We start from the raw sequence: 27,108 nt of genomic DNA on the forward strand, positions 1-27,108 counted from the left end.
TTTAAGGTTAAAATTGCGATTTTGACAATGTTCCCCCACATAAAATTCAATATAAACCTCATTTTCGTTTTCAGCACCTTTAAAAATATAAAGTATGAATAAAATTAGCCATTCACCTCTCCGTGGTCAGTACCTGGTCATTTTAGGGCATCTCCCGCTCGCCTATATTTGTTGATAAAATGGAGGGAAGTTGCTAGTAATCCACGGGAGTGGTAAACTTTTCTGCCAGGAGGCCAAGATCCATAGGGGATTCTCAAACATTTTTCTTCATTCATTTTATTTTCACCTTTTCTTCTCACTGTTTATTTCATTTGCGAGTTCTTTCTGTGAAGTTTTAAGTTGTTGAGAATACGTCTGGGTTTTCTTTTTTTATTTTTGCTCTAGTTTGCCATTCTGTTTTCCCTCTATTTTTTATTGCATTATCATGTTTTTCAAAAACAGGTATTGTATATTTATTAATAAAACATTGTAGAGAGTATACGAGAGAGAAAGTCTCTAAATTCTACACTTCTAGGTAATAATTAATTGATTTTAATGAAAAGATTAGGCTAACATGATTTAATTTAAAAAAGCATAAAACCACAGAACTCTTTCTATGGCGACAGAGAACATTAAGTTGTTCGGTGATTAAGCTCTGTACTTGTGGCGAACTTCTCGCTGTAGAATGTCAACAAGCTCAATCTCAATGACGTCATTGGCCAAGATTACCGTGTATTTTAAAAAATATCAAGTAAAATGTTTATAAAAGTAGCGTGTTAAAATATTTTAGGGATCAAACTGACACAAATATTGTTTAAAATAAACCGTGAAATAAATAATAAAAAAAAAATTAATTAATATTCTCTGATTAATTTACAACGTTGGTAACATGTAACTGTCAGAATGAGATTTCTACTATACCGACATTTTCCGTTATCCGTTACGTTCAGCAATCAGTTCAAATAAAATAAAAATAAACGTCAAAAAGAAAATCAAATTTATAAGTTATTTAATTTTAAAGTGTAAAATTATACAACACGATGTTTTTTCAGGTAAGTGTTAATTGGTATATTATACTTTACATTCCTAATAACATTTAGAAAAATTGGATAGGATCGGAAGTTTTTCTCGATTATTGTTTTTTTATATAGATAAAAAGGATTTTTTATCCTTACCAATGGTGTATGTATATTTTTTAACACTAATATAAATAATACAATGCCAAGCCAAACAATATAATCTCCATAATCGATATTACAGCTCCAAATCTTATGTATTAATTACTTAAACATGATTGGGTTATAGTATGAAGTCAGTTAAATTTCTAAATTTCTAGTGATTAGTTTTTCTATTGACTCTAAAATTCTAAGTGATCAGTAACAATGATATGGGAGGAAGAGGAAATCATGTTACAAACTTCTAATTAAAGGAGCTATCATTTAATAGACATTCTTTAATTTAAAAATACTGTGACCAGACATACAAAATGAGAAGATTATGACTAAAATCTCAGTCCTTTTCAGTTCTCTTCACATTTTCATTTCATTTTCTCTTCACATTTGACAGTTTACACATGAAGATCAATGACTTCTGTTAAATAAAAACTTCTGTAGAAACTTTTCCTATGTAGCTTATACAGGGTGTTTGGTAAAGAATGGGCCATAGCTTAACCGTAGATTTCTGAGGTTAAAATAGGTCCACTTAAGCTAATTTACCTTAGTACAAAAGTTGATAATAACCGAAATACAGGGTGTCAAACTTAAACTTTTATTTTATTTATTTTTGAATATTTCCTGACAGGCATGGGACAACAACACGAAATTTGGTAAGTGGTGCTGGTATTGTACAATCTACGAAATTAAGGTAAACAAACGTTTCTGGCAACTACCCGAGACGTACGATGGGGGAACGTGAATGGTTGACCCTTTCCAAATTCTACGCCACTGGCGGAATTGCTATTTTATTGCAATTTTTTGCTTCTCCAATACTTTCTATGTAAAAAATATACTCTTCATTCGTAACAATAAAGCCATTTGTTTTCGAGATATTTGAAGCTAAAAGCGAAGGTGCATACTAAATTAATCAAAATAAGTGTGCCTTTTTATTTTTAACTTCAAATATCTCAAAAACTAATGACTTTATCGTTACAAATGAAGAGTATATTATTTGTATAGAAAGAATTATAGACTCTAAAAATTATGCTAAAATAGCAGTTTCATCAGTGGCGTAGAATTTGGGAAGGGTCAACCATTCACTTTCCCCTGTCGTATGCCTCTGGTAGTAGCCAGAAACGATTATTTAACATAATTTAGTAGGGTGTACAGTGCCTACACTTTCTGCCAAGTATCACACGGATATGTCAAATTATTATAAAGTATTCTTTTTTTTTAAATAATTTATTCTTTATTTAAAACTTTAAGAACTATGTATGCCCGGTACTATAAAACTATTTGACACATCCTTATTGTACTTGGCAGAAAGTGTAGTTACTGTACACCCTACTAAATTATGTTAAATAATCGTTTGTGATTAATACCAGAGACGTACGACAGGGGAAAGTGAATGGTTGACCCTTCCCAAATTCTACGCCACTGATGAAACTGCTATTTTAGGATAATTTTTAGATTCTCCAGTACCTTCTATGCCAATAATATCTTCATTCTTAACGATAAAGTCATTAGTTTTCGTGATGTTTCAAGTTAAAAATGAAAAGGCACACTTATTTTGATTAATTATGCTCCTCCGTTTTTAGCTTCAAATATATCGAAAACTAATGGTTTTATCGTTACGAATGAAGAGTATGTCATTACATATAAAGTATTGGAGAATCAAAAAATTGCACCAAGATAGAAATTCCGCCAGTGGCATAGAATTTGGGAAGGTTCAACCATTCACGTTCCCCTATCGTACGCCTCTGGTAGTAGCCAGAAACATTTGTTTAACATAATTTAGTAGTTTGTACAGTACCAGCACCACTTATCAAATTTCGTGTTGTTGTCCCATGCCTATGAGGAAATATTCAAAAATAAATCAAATAAAAGTTTAACTTTGACACCCTGTATTTCGGTTATTATCAACTTTTGTACTAAGGTTAGTGAGCTTAAATCGACCTATTTTAACCTCAGGAATCTAAGGTTAAGCTATGGCCCATTCTTTACCAAACACCCTGTATACTATACTTAGGCAACATAATTTTTAAACCTCACCACAAAAATTGAAAGAAATGGTATTATTAAAATGACCCTTTCATGATAAAATAAACAACTTTGAGAAGTAGAGAATGAATTTGTTATTGAGAGTGACCAATCATGATGCCAATGATCTTTCATATTCTTCAGAAGCTTATTTAACCGTTCCATTGCTGGCAAAATATGACTAACATGACCTGGATGCTAACTTGATTTTTCGCTGCATTTACATTGTAGTGTTTTGGCTGAGATGGCCCTGGAATTGCTTCGTACGTAATATAAATCTAAAATGATGTTATAAAATGCATTTATGTACGTACTTAATATAAAGACAACTCATTTCAGTCAAAGTTAAACAAATACAAACCTCTGAACGAATGTTGTGCATATCTGCATATGACACCTGAAGCTGTCATGCACACCTGACAATAGTAACAGTATTAACATCTTTAAGCGTCATCAGTATTCAAAGGGTTAGTTCTTTTTTCTTAATTCTTAACCTTCCGTTACTCGCGCCAACTTTTTGTGATCGAATACTTGCGCACGGTGCAGAAGACCGGGTCCAAAAATATGGGTCAGCAATATTTGAAAAAAAATTTTTTTTGCAAAATTTTGTACAATTATATTATTTAATGAATATATGATCATATAATTGTGTAAATATGCGTTCCTCAAATAATTTTAATAATCTTTGCTTCTCCTTCTCGTAATCCATATCTAAATATAAATAAACAAATATATAAACATTAAAAATAAGAAAAAGACCTTAAATTACCTGACTAATTAAAACTTACTACTTTTAATTACCTGACTAATTAATAGGTCTTGCCTAATAATAAAAGTACAATACACTTTTTTACACTGCACGTGGACTTCACACACAGTTGACTGATGACTGAAGAGGTATATGCAGCAGCAATTGAAAATATGCACTACAATCAGAGTTACAGGCAGTTGTTTAGAGGCCCGGTCTCATACACCGTGTGCGAGTAACGCAGGGTTAAAGGGGGGTATAAAAAGTATGAAAATTTTGAAATTTTTAGAATTTTTTTATTGTTCTATATGAAAATACATAACTTCAAGAACACTCTCTGAAGATTTCAGATTGATCAGAGCAAAATAACTGGAAATACAGCATTTGAATATCCCTACTCGCTTTGCAAGTGTAGTGAAAAACTATCAACATGTGTTACCATTCTCTTGTGTAAATTACTCCGCGATTCAAAAACATATTCCAGTGTGCAACAGTTTACTATTTGACAGACAAAAAAGAAATTACAAATAAAAGTTGTTAAAACGCTATTTTCTCAACCCTGATGTTTTCATAGGCGGTGGACATTGTAACTCAAAAACTACTTGACCAATTCACCTGAAATTTTGCATATATGTTCTTTAGACATTTGGTGAAATAATGCTGTCAAAATATTTTTTGTTTCATGCTTATTTTTTGTTTAACAATATTAAATACAGAATGAGTTATATGTATGGAAACCCTCAATTATCTCGGAAACGGCTTGGACGATTTTTATAGATTTTGGTGGGGAAGGGTCTTCTAATGTGGCTGATATTATAGTCGTATGTAATTACATTGTCAGATCTTCCGTTTTTCTGGAAATCTAATGAACTTTCTTAATTCAAATGGAACACCCTGTATATTTTTTACGTTTTGAAGTCCTTAAGAAATACTGACTATTTTTCATGTAATTTTCCCTATACCTAAATGCAGTAATTTTGGAGTTATTGCTAATTTATTTTTTAAAAATTTTATAAACAAATGATAAAAATCATTTTTTTTTTCGGCCCAGGCAGACATTATTATTTTAGGTTCTTTGGATCATTGGGATCAAAAAATGTTTGTGTAATTTTTCTCTAAAGTTAATCGTTTCCAAATTATAAACAATTTAAAACTGAAAAAAATCGAAAAATGTCGATTTTCAAGGCTCAAAATCACAAGTAAAAAATATTATATTTGAAATCACATAGTACCTAAATTCAAGCTAAAACTTTATTTTATCAATTTCCGATAAATAATTTGGGCTTATTTAATTTTGAAACATTGTTTTTAGTTGTTAATGCAGCCCAATCGCCCATTCTCTCATAAGCGCTTCATTAACAATTAAAAAACAATGCTTTAGGACAAAACGTGCCAAAAGTTCTTACGGAATGGGACGTTTCGATGCCGCCGGTTCATCGCCAGTCCATTTCATCGCCGTCATATCTCGCATTTCCTAGAATTCCTAATTAATACTAAAAATAACTAATAATTGTAACTGTCGAAAATTCGGAAATATATCAGATAGCGATTAATTGACTAGCGATGAATCGGCCGGCATCGGCATCGAACTGGCGGCATCGAAACGGCGGCGATGAAACGTCCTAGACCAAAGTTCTTATAGGGAGCTGATAGAAAAAGGATTGAACTACAATATAGACACTTTGTAATTTCAAATATTATGTTTTTTACTTGTGTTTTTGAACCTTGCATATCGTCATTTTTAATTTTTTTTCAGTTTTTAAATTGTTTATAACAAACTTGAAAACGATTAACTTTAGAGAAAAATTACAAAATACCTTTTTTGTTCCCAATGATCCGAAGATTTAAAATAATATCTGCCCGCGCTGAAAAAAAATTGATTTTTATAATTTGTTTATAAATTTTTTTAAACATAAATGTAGGAATAACTCCGAAATTACGGCATATTATATAGGGAATATTACATGAAAAATAATCAGTTTTTCTTAAGGACTTCAAAACGCAGAAAATATACAGGGTGTTCCATTTGAAATAAGAAAGTTCATTAGATTTCCAGAAAAACGGAAGATCTGACAATGTAATTACGACTATAATATCGGCCACATTAGAAGACCCTTCCCCACCAAAATCTATAAAAATCGTCCAAGCCGTTTCCGAGATAATTGAGCATTCAACCATATCTTATAAGTTGAATAAACCATTTTAGATATCACCAGTCAGAAGAGAAAAGAAACCCAAACCTACAGTCAAGGAAAAATCTCCAGAAAAAATAGAAATTCTCTCTTTAGGACCTTTCACAGTAGCTCCAAAGTTATTTTTTGATGAAGTAAAAATTGGAGAACCAGCAACATGCAAATTATTATTAAGAAATCCAACTAAACAGGATATGAGTGTAAGTTATAAATATACATTACACTGACCGGCACGAAAAACAGACACCCCACAAAATGGATCATGTTTGATGTCTCGAATTTCCTAAATCTGTTGTCCGATTTAAGTGATTTTTTAATATGTTATATATAGCCTTATTCTTTAACAATATCGCTGTAATAATATTGTTGCTAGACAGGTAAATTGTCACTGTATACCGGGTGTACCAATCAAACTGTTTTTTTTTCTCAAAGTTCATCACACCCTGTGGAATATTGTAGCATTTATAAAATACTGAAAAAACCCAACTATAGCCTCAGGTTTTCTTAACATTCTGGTTTTTGATTTATTTGCTTATGATGGATAATAAGAAAGGTAGATACTTTAACCACTAGCCACGTTCTTCATCAATACAGGGTGTTTCTAAATGAGTGCGACAAACTTTAAGGGGTAATTCTGCATGAAAAAATTTAATTAGTATTAAATACTAAATTAATGACCGTTTGCTTTATAAAGTATGTCTGCAAATGCTTCGTTTCTGAGATACAGGATGTTGAATTTTCTTTCTTACAAATTAACAATTTATTTATTGCTCTAAAACCGGTTGAGATATGCAAATTAAATTTGGTAGGTTTTAAGAGGTAGTTATTGCGCATTTTTTGACATACAATTAAGAATTTTATATTCTTCATTGGCGCGCATACGGGTCATATTACCTGTATGCACGCCAATGGAGATGGCCAATTAAGAAAACCTGAGATTATAATTTCGGGTTTTAATTTCAGTATTTTATAAATGCTAGAATATTCCACAGGGTGTGGGGAACTTAAAAAAAAAACACAGTTTGATTGGTACACCCGGTGTACAATGACTATTTACCTGTCTAGCAACAATATTATTACAGCGATATTGTTAAAGAATAAGGCTATAACATATTAAAAAATTCACTTAAATCGGACAACAGGTTTAGGAATTCGAGACATCAAAAATGACCCATTTTGTGGGGTTCCTGTTTTTCTTGCCGGTCAGTGTATATTAAAGTAATTACAAAATTATATATTATTTTGTAGATTTTCTTAACAAAAAAAGTACCATTAGAGCTAAATGTTAGATATAATTGGGAGAGTGCAACAATTCACAGCTTTTCGGAGGTTATGTTTGAAATAACATGGACTCCTATGGAGAAGGAAGCATCCTACCATAAAATTTCTTTTGAAAATAATACAAGAACAGTCCACAGAGATGTGCCTATTGTTTTTAAAACAGCTTCACCTTCTAAGGTAATTATTGATTTATGGTCCGTTTCACCACCAACAAATAAATCAGTGAATAGTTAAGTATTTGTCGAATAAAATTTTTTATTATTCTATTATATTTTTATTGTATTTCAGTACAATTTTGATAATTTAAAGTTAAGCCGACATATTTTCTTTGTTAAGTGAGATTAACTTGTCAATTTATTCGAAGAGTAAATATTTATTTGACAAATAAAATAAGTCTTTTTGACGTGAGTGAAACGTAGATATGTAAGTTTTATTGGTTGAATAACTTTATTCATCAAATAAACAACTATTTGTCGTTGGAGGAACCAGCCATTAGAGTATTTTATGTTGATATTAATTAAATTTCAGCTGTAATAAATATCTTTTATGTACGACCGGGCGGTAAAGTCCATATTATGTATACATTTGGCGTAGGTACGTAAAGTGCCACTTTAGCGCCCGTGGGCTTCTTTATCGCCCGCCGGACGGTAATGTTAGATGAGGGGTGTGGTTAGTGAAACACAAAGTTTTTATTTATTGTATTTTATTTTAATAAAGGAATTATAACTTTAGCAATCAAACATAAGTTTCCTACATCTATAATTTTATATTTATAACACAATTTTTTTTACCAAAAACGATTCTATTTCTTCTCTGGTTAGAATTTTAGATTTCTTTGGTTTATAACCATATGATCTCCGTTTTAGGAATGTTAGGCTATTGATTATGTCGTATTATAGAAAGGAACTACAACGTTAACGGAGTTTTATTGTTTAATATAGTCAATGGACCTCTAAATATGAAAAAACCGCGGAGTGCTACCATTTAAAGGGGTGGGTTTTTGAGAAAGGGAGCCCCTGGGCACAGGGCGAATTAGGGTGAGTTCTATGCACTTTTGGTACAAACACGTCTACATGAAAATTGTTCCAGGTTAAATTTACTATTGAAATATCACATTTCAAAGTGAAAAATATTTTTTTTTTGCAAAAATAAATTCAAAAGAAAAGCAAGAAAACAACACGAAATATAGCAATTTTGTTTTTTGCCCCATAACTTTTTCCCATGGGGACGTAGGTATAGGCATTGCTTCACAGAAAAAAAAACTTCCATCCTTCCTCTTTAAAATGGTGTTTGGTAGAAGTCTCTATAGTTTATGGTTTCCAAAATATGATTTTTCAAACTTCGCTACTCACAGCGATTTTGACCCATTTTCCTTGTTACTTCGCAAACATTGTTGTGTAACTTTTTTCTACGCAGCTTTAGGTATATGCAATGGTACATTTTGTAAGAAGAAAAGTCAAGAACCTTTAAAATGGTCTATTGTAGAAGGCTGTATGACTATATATAAGCAAGATATGGTTTTTGAAAATTGTATACTTTTAATGATTTTTTATTTATTTTTCGATTATTTTTAAATTTCTCATTATAACTTTTTTTATTGTATATTTAGGTGTATACATTGTGCAACAAAAGAAAGCATATTTTCTTTACTTTAAAATGGTGTATTGTAAAAAATTCTAGGACTATTTTTAAAGAATATATCGATGGTGAAAGTTCCCAACCTCCTATGTCAATTTTTGGATATTTTGTTCTGTTACCCTTAAATTAAAGAGAACTATGTATTTTTACTGTTTACAAGCTCCTATGTCGTTGTTTTATATAGGGCCATCTATAAGTCAATTGATGAAATAACGACATAGGAGCTTGTAAACAGTAAAAAATACATATTTTCTTTAATTTAGGGTAGCAAAACAAAATAGCCAAAAATTGACATAGGAGGTTGGAAACTTTCACTATCGATATGCGTTCTCAAAATGTGACATATACACATGCCACAGGTCCCACTAAGCTGGAACCATATGGAAACTTTTTTATTGTTAACTTTATGAAAAAAATTATTCTTTATAAAATGCTCTGCATAATCTAAAACCTGAGATGCAATGATCAGATATAAAATTTTATCAATAGTGTACGAGGTATGTTAAAAAATATGAATTTCGCTCAAGAGTGAAGTACCTTTATATTTCACAATATCGAAAAGTGTTATTAAGAAAAGTTATTTGGAATTAAAAATTATGTTATAATTTGCAACTATATTCTTCTAATTGAAAAAAATAAAAAATAAAAAAGTTACGGATATCCTTGAATATCCTACGGATATCTTGTTTAAAAATAGTCCTAAATTTTTTTGCTATACACCATTTTAAAGTAAAGAAAATAATCTTTTTTTATTGCACAATGTATATACCTAAATATACAAGAAAAAAGTCATAATAAAAAATTTAAACAATAATCATAAAAAATATCAAAAATCATTAAAAGAATAAAACCTTGAAAAAGCATAACTTGCTTAAAAATAGTCGCACAACCTTATACAATAGACCATTTTAAAGGTAATTGACTTCTATTTCTACTAAATGTACCATTACATATACCTAGAAATGAGAAGAAAAAAGTTACAGAACAATGTTTGCGAAATAATGGGGAAAATGGCTCTAAAACTGCTGTGAGCGGCGAATTTTGAAAAATCCTATTTTGGAAAATATAAATCCTAGTGACTTCTACTAAACGTCATTTTAAAGAGAAAGGACTGAAGTTATTTTTCGCTGAAGCAATACCTGTACCTATATCCCAAAGGAAAAAAGTTATGGGACAAAAACAAAATTGCTTTCTTTGGTGTTTTTTTCTTGCTTTTCTTTTGAATATGTTTTTGTAAAAAAAATATTTTTGACACTAAAATGTGATATTTCGATAGTAAATTTAACCTGGAACAATTTTCCTGTAAACATGTTTGTACCAAAAGTGCATAGAACTCACCCTAATTCACCCTGAGCCTAGGGACTAATTCGCCCCTTTCTCAAAAACGCACCTATTTAAATGGTAGCACTCCGCGGTTTTTTTAAATATAGAGTTTCTTTGACCATATGAGACAATAAAATCTCATTAACGTTGTAGTTCCTTTTAGCTCTCTTATGTTGAACATAATCAATAGCCTATGTTATCAGTCTTGAATATTTAGCGATGTTTACATTATTGTGCAAATTTACAGTTGCCTTAACATCGAATAATATAACCATAGAGACGACGGCTTACGGCATTTAGACTTCTCCAGAAAATAATCAAGAAATACATTTTCTGTATAATTACCGTCTTTAACATTCTGCAATTTGCACCAACTAATAAATTCATCTTATTACCTTATTGCCTTATCGTCTATTTTCTTAGATTTAGCGGGTAGTAAACTTAATTTTGCATCTTCTGCTGCTTTAAAAATTTCCGGTGGTGTTCCAGAAAATGTTTCATCGTCACTAGTTTCCATTATAAAAGAACTTCTTAAAAAATGTGTTATGAAACTTTCAATACGATAATTATTTAATAATGCGATAACGCCATTATTTAATAATGGCGACTTACTATTCTTGACTTATTTACTTTGTTGCTAGGGTAACGCGAACATAGCTATAGAGATTACTGTTCTATCATATTATTATTTCTTACACATATTTCTTTCAATATGACATTTTTTATTAACTAACCAATACAAATGATTCGGTAAATTGTTATACAGGATGAGTTTTAATAAATTGAGCTATAAAGTTCATGCAACTTTTGAAACGGTATTTATAATAAATTGCTCGCAAAAAGTGGAAAGAAAAAGAAGCATTAAAAAATAATCACTACGACGATCGTGCAAGGAATTTTGTATCTTTATTAATAAATGATCATTAAAACAGTCGTGCATAAAAGTTTGTATGTATTTCGGGCTTATAAACAGCGTTTATGGACCTTACGTGTTCATTTATGTCTTAGTTACACGTCGCGTTCCATAAACGCCTATTTTACGCCCTTGATACATAAATAACTATTACAGTGGTTATAGATTAGGTTAAGTTGCCAAAGTATCGAAACGGACACGCTTCACATGTAGCCACATGTGTGGCATTGGGTTGCAATGATAGTACACGAGAGCCCAAAGGGCTTGAGTGACTATTGCCGAATGGAAACAAGTTTGAGAAACAAATTGGAGACAAATGGAAACAAATTTTATTCTTACTATCGTGTGATATTCGACAGATTATTTTTTAATACATACAAAATTCAAGTCTTTGTAAATAAACATTCAGTGACGTTAATCACAACTATTAATGTTTTACAACTTGTTAAAGTGAACAGCATGAGCAGGTTTAGTAGATATTCAGACTAAGATATCAGTAAAATTTTAGTTAAAATAATTTAGACATACAGTTTCATTCATGAAATAATCTTACCGAATTGCAGCCGAGTGCTTAAGAGGCTACAGTAGCGATCAACAGGTAGCAACAAACGCGTTCCAAGATTGCGGCTCTACTTTTGAATATTTTGTCGAGATATTTGGCACACATATTCGTAATATAATAAAGAATGGCGGTATAGAGCCCAATTTCAGAAATATGTTAGTACGTGGAAATTACTCTATAACTAAATAAAATATTGAAAAAGGGAGCCTGTACCGCCATTAAGAAGAAAAAAATAAAAAAACTTTCTTCAAATAAACTTTTTTATCCCATGCCTAGATTTTGTGTAATCTTGGAACTACTAAAATTTATTATTTCTAACAAGAAATCGAACATATAACTAAATAACTAATTAGGCAACATAGAGAAATTATCACTGTCATTTTGACAAACCTGCGTCAGATTTTCTCTAATCTGTTCTGTCATCTTTATCGATATCTGTTCAGTGCAGTAGTGTGTTAATTTAAAAATTCTTTTTTGTTGCTTCATAGGAAAGTAGGGCTTATTGATAGTTAATTTATTATATATTTGTTGTTGTTGTATAAGTTGTTGGCCTCTTTGAAAGAATAGATTGTTGTTAATTGTGAATTTTAGTTATATGTAGGTAGGTAAGTATATTTTACGTAAAAATATTTCGAATTCTAATGCGAGTATATAAAGTTTTAGGAGGATTTTTTATTCTAAAAATATTATCAATAGTTTAACAAAATGGAAAAAGTAAATCAAACGAAAAATAAAGTGAAACCTTCCAAGAAAAAGTCCATTAAAAACCGTGCCAAAATTATGCGAAAATCGAAATTTGTTTCGCTTCACAACAAAAAATGATTATTTATTATTGTTTTATTATTAGATATTTCATGCAAATACCTACCTTTCTAAATACCTATCTTAACATAAAATTTTCACCCATTTTGGTTTATTTTTATAAATATCTATTTATTAATAATAAAATCGTTTTCTAGTACTTCCATTTAGCGCGACTATGATATAGGGAAGTTATATTTTGTTGCTACCTGTTGATCGCTACTGTTTACTCTTAAAATTGCCTATTTGTATGCCGTCGTGATAATTTGACATTAGATGCAGAACTAAAAGTTTATTTTGGTTGTTTTTCTTAAATGTGACGGTTGTCAAAACTTTAAAACTTGTTGTAATTAGACAGAAACAAAATACTTAAAAATTATTCTCAGTATAATAATGTATAAGTAGATTATTCCCAGTATAATAATAATCTGATTGGGCAGAATTAAACACGTGATGAAAAATCTTACTACACGATTGGAAATTAAAATCAATAAAAAATTACAGCTAAAATTTTGATTTTTGTAGGTTTTTATTGGTCAAAATCTCCATAAATAAAATAATCCTATTTATTTCATAGGTATCTTTAAATCATATTTTTTTTCTTGAAGGCAAAACCCGGAAAGAAAACGAAACTCAGAAAATCACCAACAAAAAAATATTATCCAATAAAACCGCCGTACATATCCCCAAAGCGCTTTTCACCATCACCGAAGAAAAGATCGCAGTACAAAAAGTCACCCTCACCGAAAAAAACTTTCAAACCCCAAGTATTTACTTCCTATCAACACGAACATATTACCCAACATGAACATGTTATCCACGCCGAACCAATTAAGTACTACACTTCCAAAGGTAAGGAGAATGTACATACTGCATATCTATCCGAGAGAGTCACTACTGAAAGCTTTATATCTGCAGAGAAAGTAAATTTCGTGGAATATTCCAAGAAAATCGCAAATGGGGGTGAGAGAAGAGGCACGTTTGTCCTTAAACGAGAAAACTCTGAGATTTTCAACGATAGTTTGGAAATGAACAATGAAAATGAATGTCCCAATGGTAATACACAAATACGACCTCCCCTAACATCCTACAACGGGGATATCTTAACTCCAGACGTATCATTAGGTACTTACTTCAAACAAAAGTCCTCCATGCCAGACTCGCCCAAATATGACTTCGAGTACAAGCTGACGCAGCTGCAATCATTTTGTTTCACACCAACAAAAACACCTGTAACAACCAAACGAAAAACGAGATTTCAAACAGATTTTGAAAGCACAGTTAAAATGACCAAAGAGAACACTTTTGACATTCCAGATCTTCCTCCAAATTTAAATTTAAGCTCAGAAACTTACACAAAATCAAGATTAAGTTCGGAGACATACGTGAAAGATAACACCAGTTTTGAAACTTACGTTAAAGGTAACTTGAGCGGAGAGACATATACAAAAGATAATTCATTAGGTAATTGTGAAAATTTAAGTCCTTTGTCTACGAAGGTGTCACCGATACGCCAAAAGAGGTTTAGCCCTGAGCCTTGTAGGACACCGAGTTTAGCGTCTTATTTACAGGACGTGAATAACGTGAAGAATAAAAATTTTTCTCACATTCAAAGATCAACGATCGACGATTCGTTGAACGCTAGCAGTTTTAGTTCAAGACTTGATTATGACTCAACCTTAAAAGCAAATCAGTTTAATTTTACAAAACCGGTACTAAGCGATGTCACTTTGAATTTCACTACCAATAGTCAATTTGAAGGGAATATTACGAATGATTTCAATTTTGCAAAGCCGAATAACTTCACTTTTTCAACACCCGAAGTAGCCGTTAACAGACATATTAATTTTCAAAGAAATGACCCTTATAGTAGACCAGATATCAGCCAGACCAGTTTTATCATGTCAGATCGTCCACTCAGCTCTATTCAAGAAGAATCATTTGACGTGAGTCATTCTACCACTCGAAAAAAATGTGACTTAGACTTAACAGCAAACTTTGCCAAACCTGGCGGTGGTCTGACAGGACCACAGAATTGGTCTAGAAAAGGAGGAGCTGCACTTAGAGTAGCAAAGAATACCTCCGGTCTCAATTTGAAAAAGTTTATGATCAACAAATCTGAAGACGGGCGCAAAGAGAAGAGAAAAGAAGAAGCGATTTCTGAGATCAGTAGAAGAGATACTAATACAGTAATCATACAGAATCCGTTTTTGCTAGCTGCTACTAATATGGTTGATCCGTTTATAACGCCGCATCTCTTCGTAGACGAAAGTTGGATTGACGAACAAGAGCTTTATTTCAAAAAATGGTTGAATTCGCTGTTAACACCTCCTCAAGAACTGTATTCCGAAGATAAAATCATAGATGTAGCTAAAGTGTGGCAAGAGTGTAAGAAGAGAGAAGTAGAGGCAGCTCCTACTAAAGAAGAAATCTCTAACAAGTATCACGTAAATGCAAAATTGAATAGTTTGAGAAAATCCGCTCAAACTTTGTACAGATCCAAGGAAATTACTAATGTTCTATCTAAAGTTTTAGCTGCTGTAGATAACGGCAAGGTGAGCATTCGACAAGATAAAGATGTTCATCTTAATCTCTCTATAAAGTCTGATGTAATGTCTCATTTGTTGAGTTATAATCCTTTATGGCTCAGAATTGGCTTGGAAACTATTTATAACGAAATAATTCCATTACATTCTAATTCAGACATCGTCGGACTGAGCACCTTTTTGATCAATAGGTTATTCAAAAATCCCATGTTGATAAAGAAATATAAGTCTGTTCACGCTGCAAAATATATACTGGACTTCAACAAATTTTTCTTAAAGAAATTTTTAATTCTAGTATATTTCCTAGATCAAGCTAAAACGAAAAAGTTAATACCTCATAATCCTTGTTTATTTTGTTCCACAGGCAAAGTAAAAGAAAGCAAGGAACTGTTGCTTATGTTAGCTAGAGAGTTACTATCAGCAGTCGGTGATATTACCAAGTTTCTGAAGTTTTCTGGATATATAGTCACGCATGTGCAGACTTACATCCATGAATTTGATTACGCAGTCAAAAACTTGGGAGTAGATCTAAGAGATGGCGTACGACTAACTAAAGTCATGGAAATTATTCTTCTTAAAGAAGAGTTAACAAATAGTTTGAGGGTGCCAGCTATATCACGTTTACAAAAGGTGCATAATATGAAGTTGGTGTTTGATTCCTTAGAAAGTGCTGGTTATAAGATCTTGTACGACATTTCACCCAAAGACATAGTCGATGGCCATCGGGAGAAAACTATGTCCTTCTTATGGCAGATTATTTACAAGTTTGAGGCACCCCTCATGGTCAAATGTGCTAGTACTATACAAACGTGGTTCAGAAGCCTTCCTGTTGTTCTGAAACGAAGAAAATTACAGAGACTACATCTCCAGAAAGAAAATGCGGCTAGGAAAATACAGAATTGGTATAGAAGGCAAAAATTTGTAGCAAAATTAGAAGAATTTACCTATTTCTTAACACACTACTTAAATTTAATTAAGTCAGAAAGAGCTGCTATCAAAATACAGTCCTACTACAGAATGTATAAGCAAAAAGATGCTTACAAGAAACAAATCATGGCAGTAAATGGAATACAGAAGTACTGCAGGGGATGGCTGATCAGAAATTTCTATAAACAACGCATAAAGAGTGCCGTCCTAATCCAAAGTCACTTAAGAATGTTCCTGGAAAGAACTAGATATCTAAGAATTAAGAAAGCTGTACAAATTATACAAAGATGGTATAAATCCAAGAAACAGGTGCAGCTTGAAGTGAACAAGTACCAAAAGCTAAAAACTACTGTCATTTTTGTTCAGCAAAAATGGAAAGCTAGAGTTTTAGCTAAAAGGGAAAAACTGCAATACGAAAAACTAAAATCAACTGTAATAAATGTGCAGAACATTTTTAGAGCCAATCGTTTATGTAGAATTGAGAGACAAAAGTACCAAGTGATAAAATCAAGTACAATATACATACAACGCTGGTACAGGTCTATTAAAGAGATGAGAATTCACAGAGAACAATTTTTAGAACTAAAACGTATCGTGATTATCGTTCAACAACGTTATATTGCTTTAAAAATAATGAAAAAGGAACAAACACAATATCAACAAATAAAAAGTGCGTGCATAACACTACAACAACAATATCGAGCTCAGAAACTAATGAAAGCAACTAGGATTCAATATCTACAATTAAGAAAAGCTGCGATTGTATTCCAACAAAGATATAGAGCCAAAAAATTAATGCAAAAACAAATACTGTATTACAAGGCTTTACAAAAAGCTGTTCTAATCGTTCAAGCACGTTATAGAGCTAAATTAGAGATGCGAACTGCTAGTCAACAGTTTGTTACTATTAAACAAGCGACTATAAAAATCCAAGTGTGGTATAGGTCAATTCTGTACATGCGCAGATGTCGCGAATATTACAGATCTCTTCAAAGAGCCACTAAGATACTCGAACAACGGTACAAAGCAATAATACTCATGAGAAAGGAAATGTCAAGGTATCAGAGTATAAAAACTGCCACTTTAGTAATTCAACATCGTTATAGAGCTTTAATAAAAATGCGAACCTGTCAAGATTATTACAATAGATTAAAGTTGTCTACAATATTTATACAAAGAAAATATAGAGCTAATAAAGCTGCAAAATCACAAAGAAGTTATTACTTGCAGATGAAAAACGCAGCTGTTACATTACAAACGAGATATAGAGCCAAACGAGAGATGGTTTCCTGTAGAACATCATTTATATCAATAAGAAAAGCTGTGGTCGTTGTTCAATTACGTTATAGAGCCAATCAGTTAACGAAAAAAACGCAACAAGAGTACCAACAGTTACTAAAATATACTGTAATAATACAGCGCATGTGTAGAGCCAAACGCTTAATGCTAAACGAAAAAAATAATTACTTGAAATTAAGACAGTCAGTTGTTAATATTCAGTGTAGGTGGAGAGCAAGGAAGCTCGAAAAGGAACAAAAACAAGCATATCAAAGTCTAAGAAGAGCTGTGATTAATATTCAACAAAAATGGAGAGCAATTAAGTTAGCTCGAGAAGAACAAAAGCATTACGAAATATTACGTAGAACGGTAATACTCATTCAACAAAAATGGAGAGCTAAAAGACTGTGTCGATTCGAAAGAGAAAGATATTTACATTTAAGACAAGCTGCTTTAACCGTCCAGGCGCATTGGAGAGCAAGAAAAGTAGGACATGTTGAGCGCCATCACTTCATCAACCTCAGGACTACTACTATAGTTGTACAAAGAAGATTTAGAGCAACGGTACAAGCCAAAATAGAGAGAACGAGATTTAATACAGTACGAAATGCCGTGATAGTTCTTCAATCAAGATGGAGGGCTTATAAACTAGCAAAAATACAACAAGAAAAGTACAAAATTCTACGAACAAAGACTATTTTGATACAACGACTTTGGAGAGCTAAGGTTGCATGTGTAACAGTCAGACATAACTATTTGGAGCTACGAGAACATGTTTCGATAATTCAACAAAGATGGAGAGCTGTTTTATTGTACAGAAAACTATATAGAGAGTACAGTAAATTGAAAAAAGCAGCCATTTTTATACAGCAAAAATGGAGAGGTAAAGTTGAAACTAGGAATATAAGAACATATTACGAAAAACTAAGAAAAGCTGTTATTTTTGTACAAAATAAATGGAGATCTAAAAGATTAGCCAGAAGTGATCGCAAAAGATATCTTCAGTTAAAATGTACAACCGTTCTTATACAAAGACGTTGGAGATCCTTGAAAGTAACCAAAGAAGTCAAGGAAGTATATCAAAAATACAAAAAAACTGTTATTTTTGTTCAGAAACGTTGGAAGTCCATTCATTTAATGAGAATTGAAGTGCAACGATACACTTTATTAAAACGTATTACAATATTAGTTCAGAGAAGAATTAGAGCAAATTTAGAAATGACAAAACAAAGAAAACAGTATTTAATCACGAGAAACTCGGTTATTACGATTCAACGATGGTACAGACGTTGTGTACAAGCTAGGAAAGAAAAGGAGGTATATTTAGCGAAGATAAAAGCAGCTAAGGAAATACAAAGGTATGCCAGAGGGTATTTGGTGAGACGGAAGTATGCAGATTACTTTACTCCAGAAGCCAGGGAGCACCGAAGAATAGAAAAAGTTCAAAACGCAGCTGCTGTAAAAATACAGGTAAGTCTTAAATTATTTGCATTCTACTCGTATGTATGTGTATTAATGCGTAGAAATTAGTTTTAAACTTTTCTTATTATGTACTTACTTATTCCACTTCACTCCATGCGGAGCATAGGGTGTCAACTGTGTGCCCCCATTCTGTCTTATCCTTTGCACTGACATTTATTTCTGCCCAGGTTTTCCCAATAGCATTAATTTCTTTCTTGACACCTATTTTCCACGTTTCTACGGGTCTACCTAGGTCTTCTCTTTCCATGTGGTGTGTATTCTAGGGCTTGCCTCGCTATGTCTGTGTCAGGTCTCCTTAGTGTGTGCCCCATCCAACTCCATTTCCTTTTGCATATTGTCTTAGATATAGATTCCTGCTTAGTTCTTGTCCATAACTCTTGGTTTGATATGCGGTTTGGCCATTAAATGTTATGAATCTTTCTTAGGCATTTATTTATGAACACCTGTATCTGTCCGAAACATTTTCTTGACACTTTCCAAATTTCTGCTCCGTATAGTAGCACAGTCTTCACGTTGCTGTTGAATAATCTGATCTTGGTTTTACTTGTCATCTGACGTGAAGACCACATTTTCCTTAGCATATTGAATGCGTTTGAGCTATTCTCCGTTTTACGTCCTCCTCTGCCCTCCTTTGTTTTCAAAATACTGCCTAAGTAGTTAAATTTCTCTACCGTTTCTAATTCCGTGCCTCTCAGTGATGTTCCCATTTCTCTTGGTTTATTTATTTTTTCATTATCTTTGTTTTTCTGACGTTTATGCTAAGTCCGACCTTCTTCCCTGCCTCTGCCACTTATTCAGTGTTTTCTTATTATGTATTGTGTTTTAATTGAATATTGCAATAGTAAAATTGATATGGTAGAATATCTTTCAGTATGCGGTGTCGAAACTGATTGCTTAAGGGGGTAGGCGCAAAATCTTGGTCCAATACTATTTAAATACATTCATTTTTTTTTTTCGAATCCTGAGAAAACTAATAATTATTTTTGAAAAATTTAAACGGATAATGAAAGATTACATTATTACCGAGGGCCGAAAGTCCCTGAAAACTTCTATAATGTTTATTTGAATAAGTTACAGGGATGAAAAAAAATAGAGAAAATTTAGTGTGATTTTTAATTTAAAATATTTCATTCAATAGAAACTTTTTGTTTATTCTAAGGGACTCTTGGCCCTCGGTAATAATGTAATATTTCATTCTGCGTTTAAATTTTTCCAAAATATATACAGTACAACCTGCCATATCCGGACGGTTCTGCGCCGTCCGGATCTACCGAGAAAGGCAGTCCTGCTGTTGGACAACGCACTAAAAGAAGAACTAAAATATGGCAAAATAATGTATTATAGAATCTATAAAACGTGTCTATCGACGAAAGTTATTGACGGCGTTGATTACTGGAATGTATGAAGGAGAAAACGTTTCAGAGACTGTAAAAGTAGTGGTCTTGATATCCGGATTTTTTCATATCCGGATCGGTCTGTCGCCACATTGATCCGGATATGGCAGGTTTGACTGTATTTCATAAATATACAATGCGTCCATAAAGTAACGCATAAATTCCTTATTCCGTAAACCGGCGACTTTAAAGAAAAATCCGAAAACAGGTCGATTTTTATTTTTAATTTCCGATTTTTTGGCATATATATCATAGTAGTGACGTCATCCATCTGGGCGTGATGACGTAATAGATGATTTTTGTAAATGAGAATAGGGGTCATGTGATAGCTCATTTGAAAGGGTATTCAATTCTCTATTCAATAATGTAAACATTAACATAATTATTTATACAGGGTGTTCAAAAAAATATTTTTTAATTAAAATAATTGAGACAAAAAGAAGAATGTATGTAATTTATTTAATTTAAAATGCGTTTTTCTACTGTCAGTAAATTAAAAAAAAATTATTTGACAAATGAACATTGATTTTCGCTTGAACGAAATGTTCAAACTGGCAAGAGGCAGTTGGATGGCAGCTTTAACATTGAATTTAAGCGAAAAACAATATTTATTTGTCAAAAAAACATTTTTTCCTGTTTTCTGACAACATTAAAACGTATTTTGAATTATATAAATTCCATACATTCTTCTTTTTGTCTTAATTATTTTAATTAAAAAAATGTTTTTTTGAACACCTTGTATAAATAATTATGTTAATGTTTATATTAGGGAATAGAGAATTGAATACCCTTTCAAATGAGCCATCACATGACCCCTATTCTCATTTAAAAAAAATCAACTATTACGTCATCACGCCCAGATGGATGACGTCACTAGTATGATGTATATGCCAAAAAATCGGAAATTAAAAATAAAAATCGACCTATTTCGGGATTTTTCTTTAAAGTCGCCGGTTTACGAAATAATTAATTTATGCGTTACTTTATGGACGCACTGTATATAGTTTTCTCATGATTCGAAAAAAATTTAAATAGCATTGGGCCAAGATTTTGCGCCATCCCCTTAAGTTGTTCTAGTATTGAGGTAATTTTTCAAGTTTTATTGATTCGGTCTAGTCTCAATTTTATTTTATTTTAATCATTTTATTTTGAACCTTGATATACAGGGTGTCCCAAAAGTAGTGGAACGGTCGAATATTTCGCGAACTAAACATCGGATCGAAAAACTGAAAAATACGTGTCCAATCATTTTCAAAAATCTATCCAATGACACCAAACACCAACCCCCACTACACCCCCTGGAGGTGGGGTGGGGGCTAACTTTAAAATCTCAAATGGAAACCCCCAGTTTTTCTTGCATATTTTAATTTGTTACATAAAAGTAAGCAACTTTTATTCAAGACATTTTTTCGAACTGTGGATAGATGGCGCTATAATTGGGAAAAACGATTTATCCTGATACCATAGGTAAATTATAGAAACGGTCTAATATCTCACGAAATACACTTCCAAATGAGAAACTAAAAAACAGATTTTTAATCTTTTTCGAAAACCTATCGAATAACACCAAACATGACCCTCCAACCCACCTCCTGAATGCGGGGTGGGGGGTAACTTTAAAATCTTAAATAGCAACCTCCACTTTTTATTACAGATTCGGATCCGTCATGAAAAATTAAGTAACATTTATTCGAAACATTTTTTAGAATTGTTAATAGATGGCGCCTTAATTGGAAAAATTCGATTTATTAGCGCCATCTATCAGAAATTTTAAAAAATGTTTCGAATAAATGTTGCTTAATTTTTTATGATGAATCCGAATCTGCAATAAAAAGTGGGGGTTGCTATTTAAGATTTTAAAGTTACCCCCACCCCACATCCAGGGGGTGGGTTGGAGGGTCATGTTTGGTGTTATTCGATAGGTTTTCAAAAAAGATTAAAAATCTGTTTTTTGGTTTCTCATTTGGAAGTGTATTTCGTGAGATATTAGACCGTTTCTATAATTTACCTATGGTACCAGGATAAATCGTTTTTCCCAATTATAGCGCCATCTATCCACAGTTCGAAAAAACGTCTTGAATAAAAGTTGCCTACTTTTACGTAACGAATCCAAATTTGCAAGAAAACCTGGGGGTTTCCATTTAAGATTTTAAAGTTACCCCCCACCCCACCTCCAGGGGGTGTAGTGGGGATTGGTGTTTGGTGTCATTGGATAGATTTTTGAAAATGATTGAAAACGTATTTTTCAGTTTTTCGATCCGATGTTTAGTTCGCGAAATATTCGACCGTTCTACTACTTTTGGGACACTATAATAATAATTGGTCCTCATAAGGTATCCAACTCTCACGTATGGTTTCACGTGTCTTTCAAAACTAAGTGAAAGTAGTCAGATATGGGGAAAAACATCAAATGATCACCGGTATAGGTAATATCTCCAGAGGCTCTCAGTCAGCCAACTACTCCACATGTAGTTGTCACCTACAGCTTTCACGGTCTCTCTTAGGGGTTACGTCCGGGGGTGACTACTTATAGCTGATAGCCCAGGGGTGTACATTCCCATTAGCTTATGCCTGAATATAAGCTGAAGACATTGACGCGAAGGATTTTTTGATCTGTACTTGCTGACTCGCGGTAAAACTTCATCCTCTAAGATCCGCACAAAAGCCTCATATGCACAAGAGATCCAACTGACTAGCAATCGAATTCGTTTCAACTTAGAATCCGTTAGTTTTATCTCAAAAATAGTCGGCAAAATTCAATATGTATCACTCGATCAGTGTTCTAGAATTCGTAAAAAGTTTTGTTAGAATTAGCCTATTTTCCAGCGTTGCTTTGATCCAGTTACTTACGGTAGTGTATATCCCTTTTGATGCTGGTGCATCATAAAGAGAATTTGCTTCACCCTGTGCTGTTTCTGTTGATTTTCGTTCTTGATATGCATGCTGGTTGCCATTGAGGGGATGGTCCCCCATAATATTATCAAGAATTTTTTCTATTGTCTTTAACAGAAAAGACTGATCGGCCTGTATAATTTAGGTAGGACGTTGTCTTGTCCTAATTTGTGTAAGTACACCACCTTTACATGAAAAAATTGTTGGTATTTAACCTAGTGCTATGCTAGCCGTAAAGATCTGTGTTAGATGAACAATAAGATGTCAAATCCTGAAATAAGGCTCCTGGATTAGTGCTACATATGTAGTTTCATTCAATGTTTCTTCTGTCAATGATATATGAAGCAGCATTGGCATGTGTCTTCAACACCTACAATTTCGTGTTTTATTGAAAAAAATTAAACCTATGGTATTGAATCCTCTCCCTTATTATCAATTGACTTATCTTTTATTATGGTTTATGTACAATTATTTCAGTCTTACTGGAAAGGCTACAAGACGAGAAGTATCGCAGATCCTGCGATGTCTAAAATACGAGAAAGATTCATGAAAGCCAATGCCACCGCTGTAGCTGAGAACACTTTACAATTTAAATGTAATGCAGCTTTGCAAACGATTGCATTGGAAAATTCTACATTATTCCATATCAACCACGCGCTTGAAGATATAGGTAAGTGTCTTTAATGATAATTAAAGCCGCCTTCATTAAGGGGGTATGGTTTTAAAATTTTCGATTTTTTTATTATTTTAAATAAAAGTACATAAATTAAAAATGAATACACATTTTCAATTTCGTGGCAACCCGAAATTGCAGTCGTATTATATTCTAATTCAATCAAAGAGTACAGCAAGCATCTCTGCCGGTTTCGGGGGCTTTTAGCTCCTCATCAGGAGATACATATGCTCGTCTCTCTGACTGAACCAGGATAATACTCCGCGTGCAGTCACTTTCTGAGAACGGATCGGATCGGAGAAATACGGATCAAATGTAGGTGCAGCCTAACTCAACAATTAGTGTATGTCCTTCAGCTTCCTTTTGTGTAAATTTTAAAAATTGTACAATTTCACGGGATTGTGCACTTATTAATTGTCCTATATTTTACGGCGCTTGTAATATTCATATTTATTAAAAAATATATTAAATTCATTCTAAATAAACAAGAAGACGTTTCTAGGCTTAATTCGACGATTTTATCTAGCAATGTCGCAAAACCACTAATTTCGTGCATAATGGATGGATAACACATGAATGCACTCTTTGCACGCGTTCAACTGCTACCTTAGTGACCTTCGCGGTTTCAGATTTTTCTGTACACTTGTAGATAATTATAAAATAATGCACATGTAATGAACGAAAGAATGTACCCTTATATTTCATTGTTATTTTAGATTATGCTATCAGAAGATGCAAGAAGATCTGTGTCTCACTAAGAAATCTCTTGCCCGACCAACTCTACCTAATGCTGAGTTCTACAGCGAGGTCTTTGCCCGAAATGCACGCCTGCATTTACTCTGTGAACATTTTAATAAGCTTCAACAAACTGAAAGAGACCAAAGACTACAGCTTCGTTCCGAGTTATATAGAAAAACTGATAACGCTGATGATGAATTGGTGCGATAAAGAATCGCAGCTATTCCCGGCGCTGTGTACCCTATTTTGGCTGTTTTCTCATACTCCACGATGGAGGAGATTCATTTTAGATCTGCCCAATATCAAACAGAAATTAGAGAAGATCAAAGGATTGGTGACGAGGAAAGCTAACATGGTGAAGAAGCAAGTGACCAAAGGATCCACTGTGTTCGCTAGTTATAAAACCTTACCCACACCTTCGTTGTTGCCTGACTGGGGATTAGAGTATAAGAAGAATCCATTCGCCTTTACTAATTCCGTACACGGACTGAATTCGCTGATGGCCAGTCTATCAATTTAAGAAGTGTTTCTAACAAGTATTGTATATTTTTAAAATGTTGATGGATTTTTAAAGTATTGGTCTTTGTCTATTATAATAGCGAATATAAAGCGAATGGATTATTTCGCCTTTACTAATTCCATACAATCCGACAAGCAAGAGCTGGCGGGTGACCTTAATCGCGGATGTCACAAATGCGTGGTTGCCATATCAAAAATTTAGTTGGTGAACTCATAGCCGACAGCAATAGGAATGAGCGATCCCTTCCACTTTTCAATTTGTTCTACGCGCAACCCGCCAGCACTCACTTGTTGGATACTACACGGATTGAATTCGCTGGTGGCCATTTTATCGATTTAAGAAGAAACTGTTTCGAATATATTATACTAGTATTGTATATTTTTAAAATAAAGTTATTAAGTGTTCATCTTTGTTTATTACTAAACTATCACTGGGGCCCTGTGTTGGTTATACTGATGCTTTGAAACGAGAAAAATTAAAATATGAATGATACATTGTCAGAACTTCTTCAAGTGCAATCTCCGCAACGGAGGTTGTCAATCATCATAGATATTCAGACTTTAAAGACGGCTGCTTTGAAAAGTTCATTTTATGTACATCCGTACCATTCTCTCAGGTTGCGCAGCCATGATATTCCACGTTCCCTATGCTTTTTTTTTCCTTGGATCTTTACCTGCATAATGAGTTGGGACAAGTAATATCTTTTATCACGTTGTAATATGTCCTAGATATTCCAATTTTCTGGTTTTGATTTTATTTAAGACTTTTATTTGTTTATTCATCTTTCTAAGAACCTCTTTGTTTGTGACGTGTTCTCTCCATATTTTCAGAATTTTTCTATACACCCACAACTAGAATCATTCCATTTTTTCATTGATACTGCATTCAAGGTCTAAGTTCCATTCTATAAAACAAAATAGAGAAAACGTAGCACCTAGCCAACCTAACTCTTAGATCTAACTTCAAATCTCATGTGCAGAGCAGTCCACTCGTTTTTCTCGTTAAAATTTGCTCTAGTCTTTATTATTTTAATTTTAATTTCCTGGAAGTAATCATTTGTGGAGTTGAATCATTAAGAGGAAACAGTAGCGATCAACAGGTAGCGAAAACGCGTTCCAAGATTGCGGCTGTAATTTTGAATATTTTTTCGAGATATTTGGCACACATATTCGTAATATAATTAAGAATGGCGGTACAGAGCCCAATTTGAAAAATATATTAATATGTGGAAATTACTCTGTAATTAAATACAATATTAAAGAAACGAGCCTGTACCGCCATTAAGAAGAACAAAAAAATACACTTTCTTCAAATAAACTTTTTTATCCGATGCCTAGATTTTGTGTCATTTTGGAACTACTACTGAAATAAAAAATTTAGTAGTTCCAAAATGACACTAACTCTAGGCATCGGATAAAAAAGTTTATTTGAAGAAAGTGTATTTTTTTGTTGTTCTTAATGGCGGTACAGGCTCGTTTTTTTAATATTGTATTTAATTACAGAGTAATTTCCACATATTAATATATTTTTCAAATTGGGCTCTGTACCGCCATTCTTTATTATATTACGAACACGTGTGCCAAATATCTCAAAAAAAATATTCAAAATTACAGCCGCAATCTTGGAACGCGTTTTCGCTACCTGTTGATCGCTACTGTTTCCTCTTAAGATATGCATATTGGTCTACTACTCGTTCGACATCGGTTCCGTTTATCAAGAGATTCTCGTTATTTCTTTGGGTCTTAGATATTCTTATAAATTTTGCCTTCTTGACGTTCATTGTTAGACCGTATCCTGGGCCATACACCTCTATTCTGTTTACCAGTCTCTGAAGATCTTCAATATTTTCGGCTAAGATGACAGTATCATCCGCATATCTAATGTTGTTAATGGGAACTCCACTTACCTTTATTCTGTTAGCTGTTTCACCTTTTTACGACCTCTTCTGAGTAGGCATTAAAAATAAATGGCGACAGTGTACATCTCTGTTCCACAGAACAAAAGTAGTGCATTTGCAATAGAGAGGG

General features: G+C 32.9%; 1 protein-coding gene across 1 annotated transcript; it reads left to right on the top strand.

Annotated features, from left to right (window-relative positions):
• The first annotated feature begins 882 nt into the window (after positions 1 to 882).
• LOC114326913 (abnormal spindle-like microcephaly-associated protein homolog) lies at positions 883 to 25,485 on the top strand. The gene is made up of 6 exons (XM_028275373.2): positions 883 to 1,031; positions 6,128 to 6,313; positions 7,362 to 7,571; positions 13,240 to 18,852; positions 23,628 to 23,820; positions 24,540 to 25,485. The coding sequence occupies exons 1-6, from the start codon at positions 1,020 to 1,022 to the stop codon at positions 25,079 to 25,081; spliced, it is 6,756 nt and encodes a 2,251-aa protein (XP_028131174.1). The 5' UTR covers positions 883 to 1,019; the 3' UTR covers positions 25,082 to 25,485.
• The last annotated feature ends 1,623 nt before the right edge of the window (positions 25,486 to 27,108 follow it).

Source organism: Diabrotica virgifera, chromosome 5 (genome assembly GCF_917563875.1).
Source record: "Diabrotica virgifera virgifera chromosome 5, PGI_DIABVI_V3a".
Classification (NCBI taxonomy): domain Eukaryota; kingdom Metazoa; phylum Arthropoda; class Insecta; order Coleoptera; family Chrysomelidae; genus Diabrotica; species Diabrotica virgifera.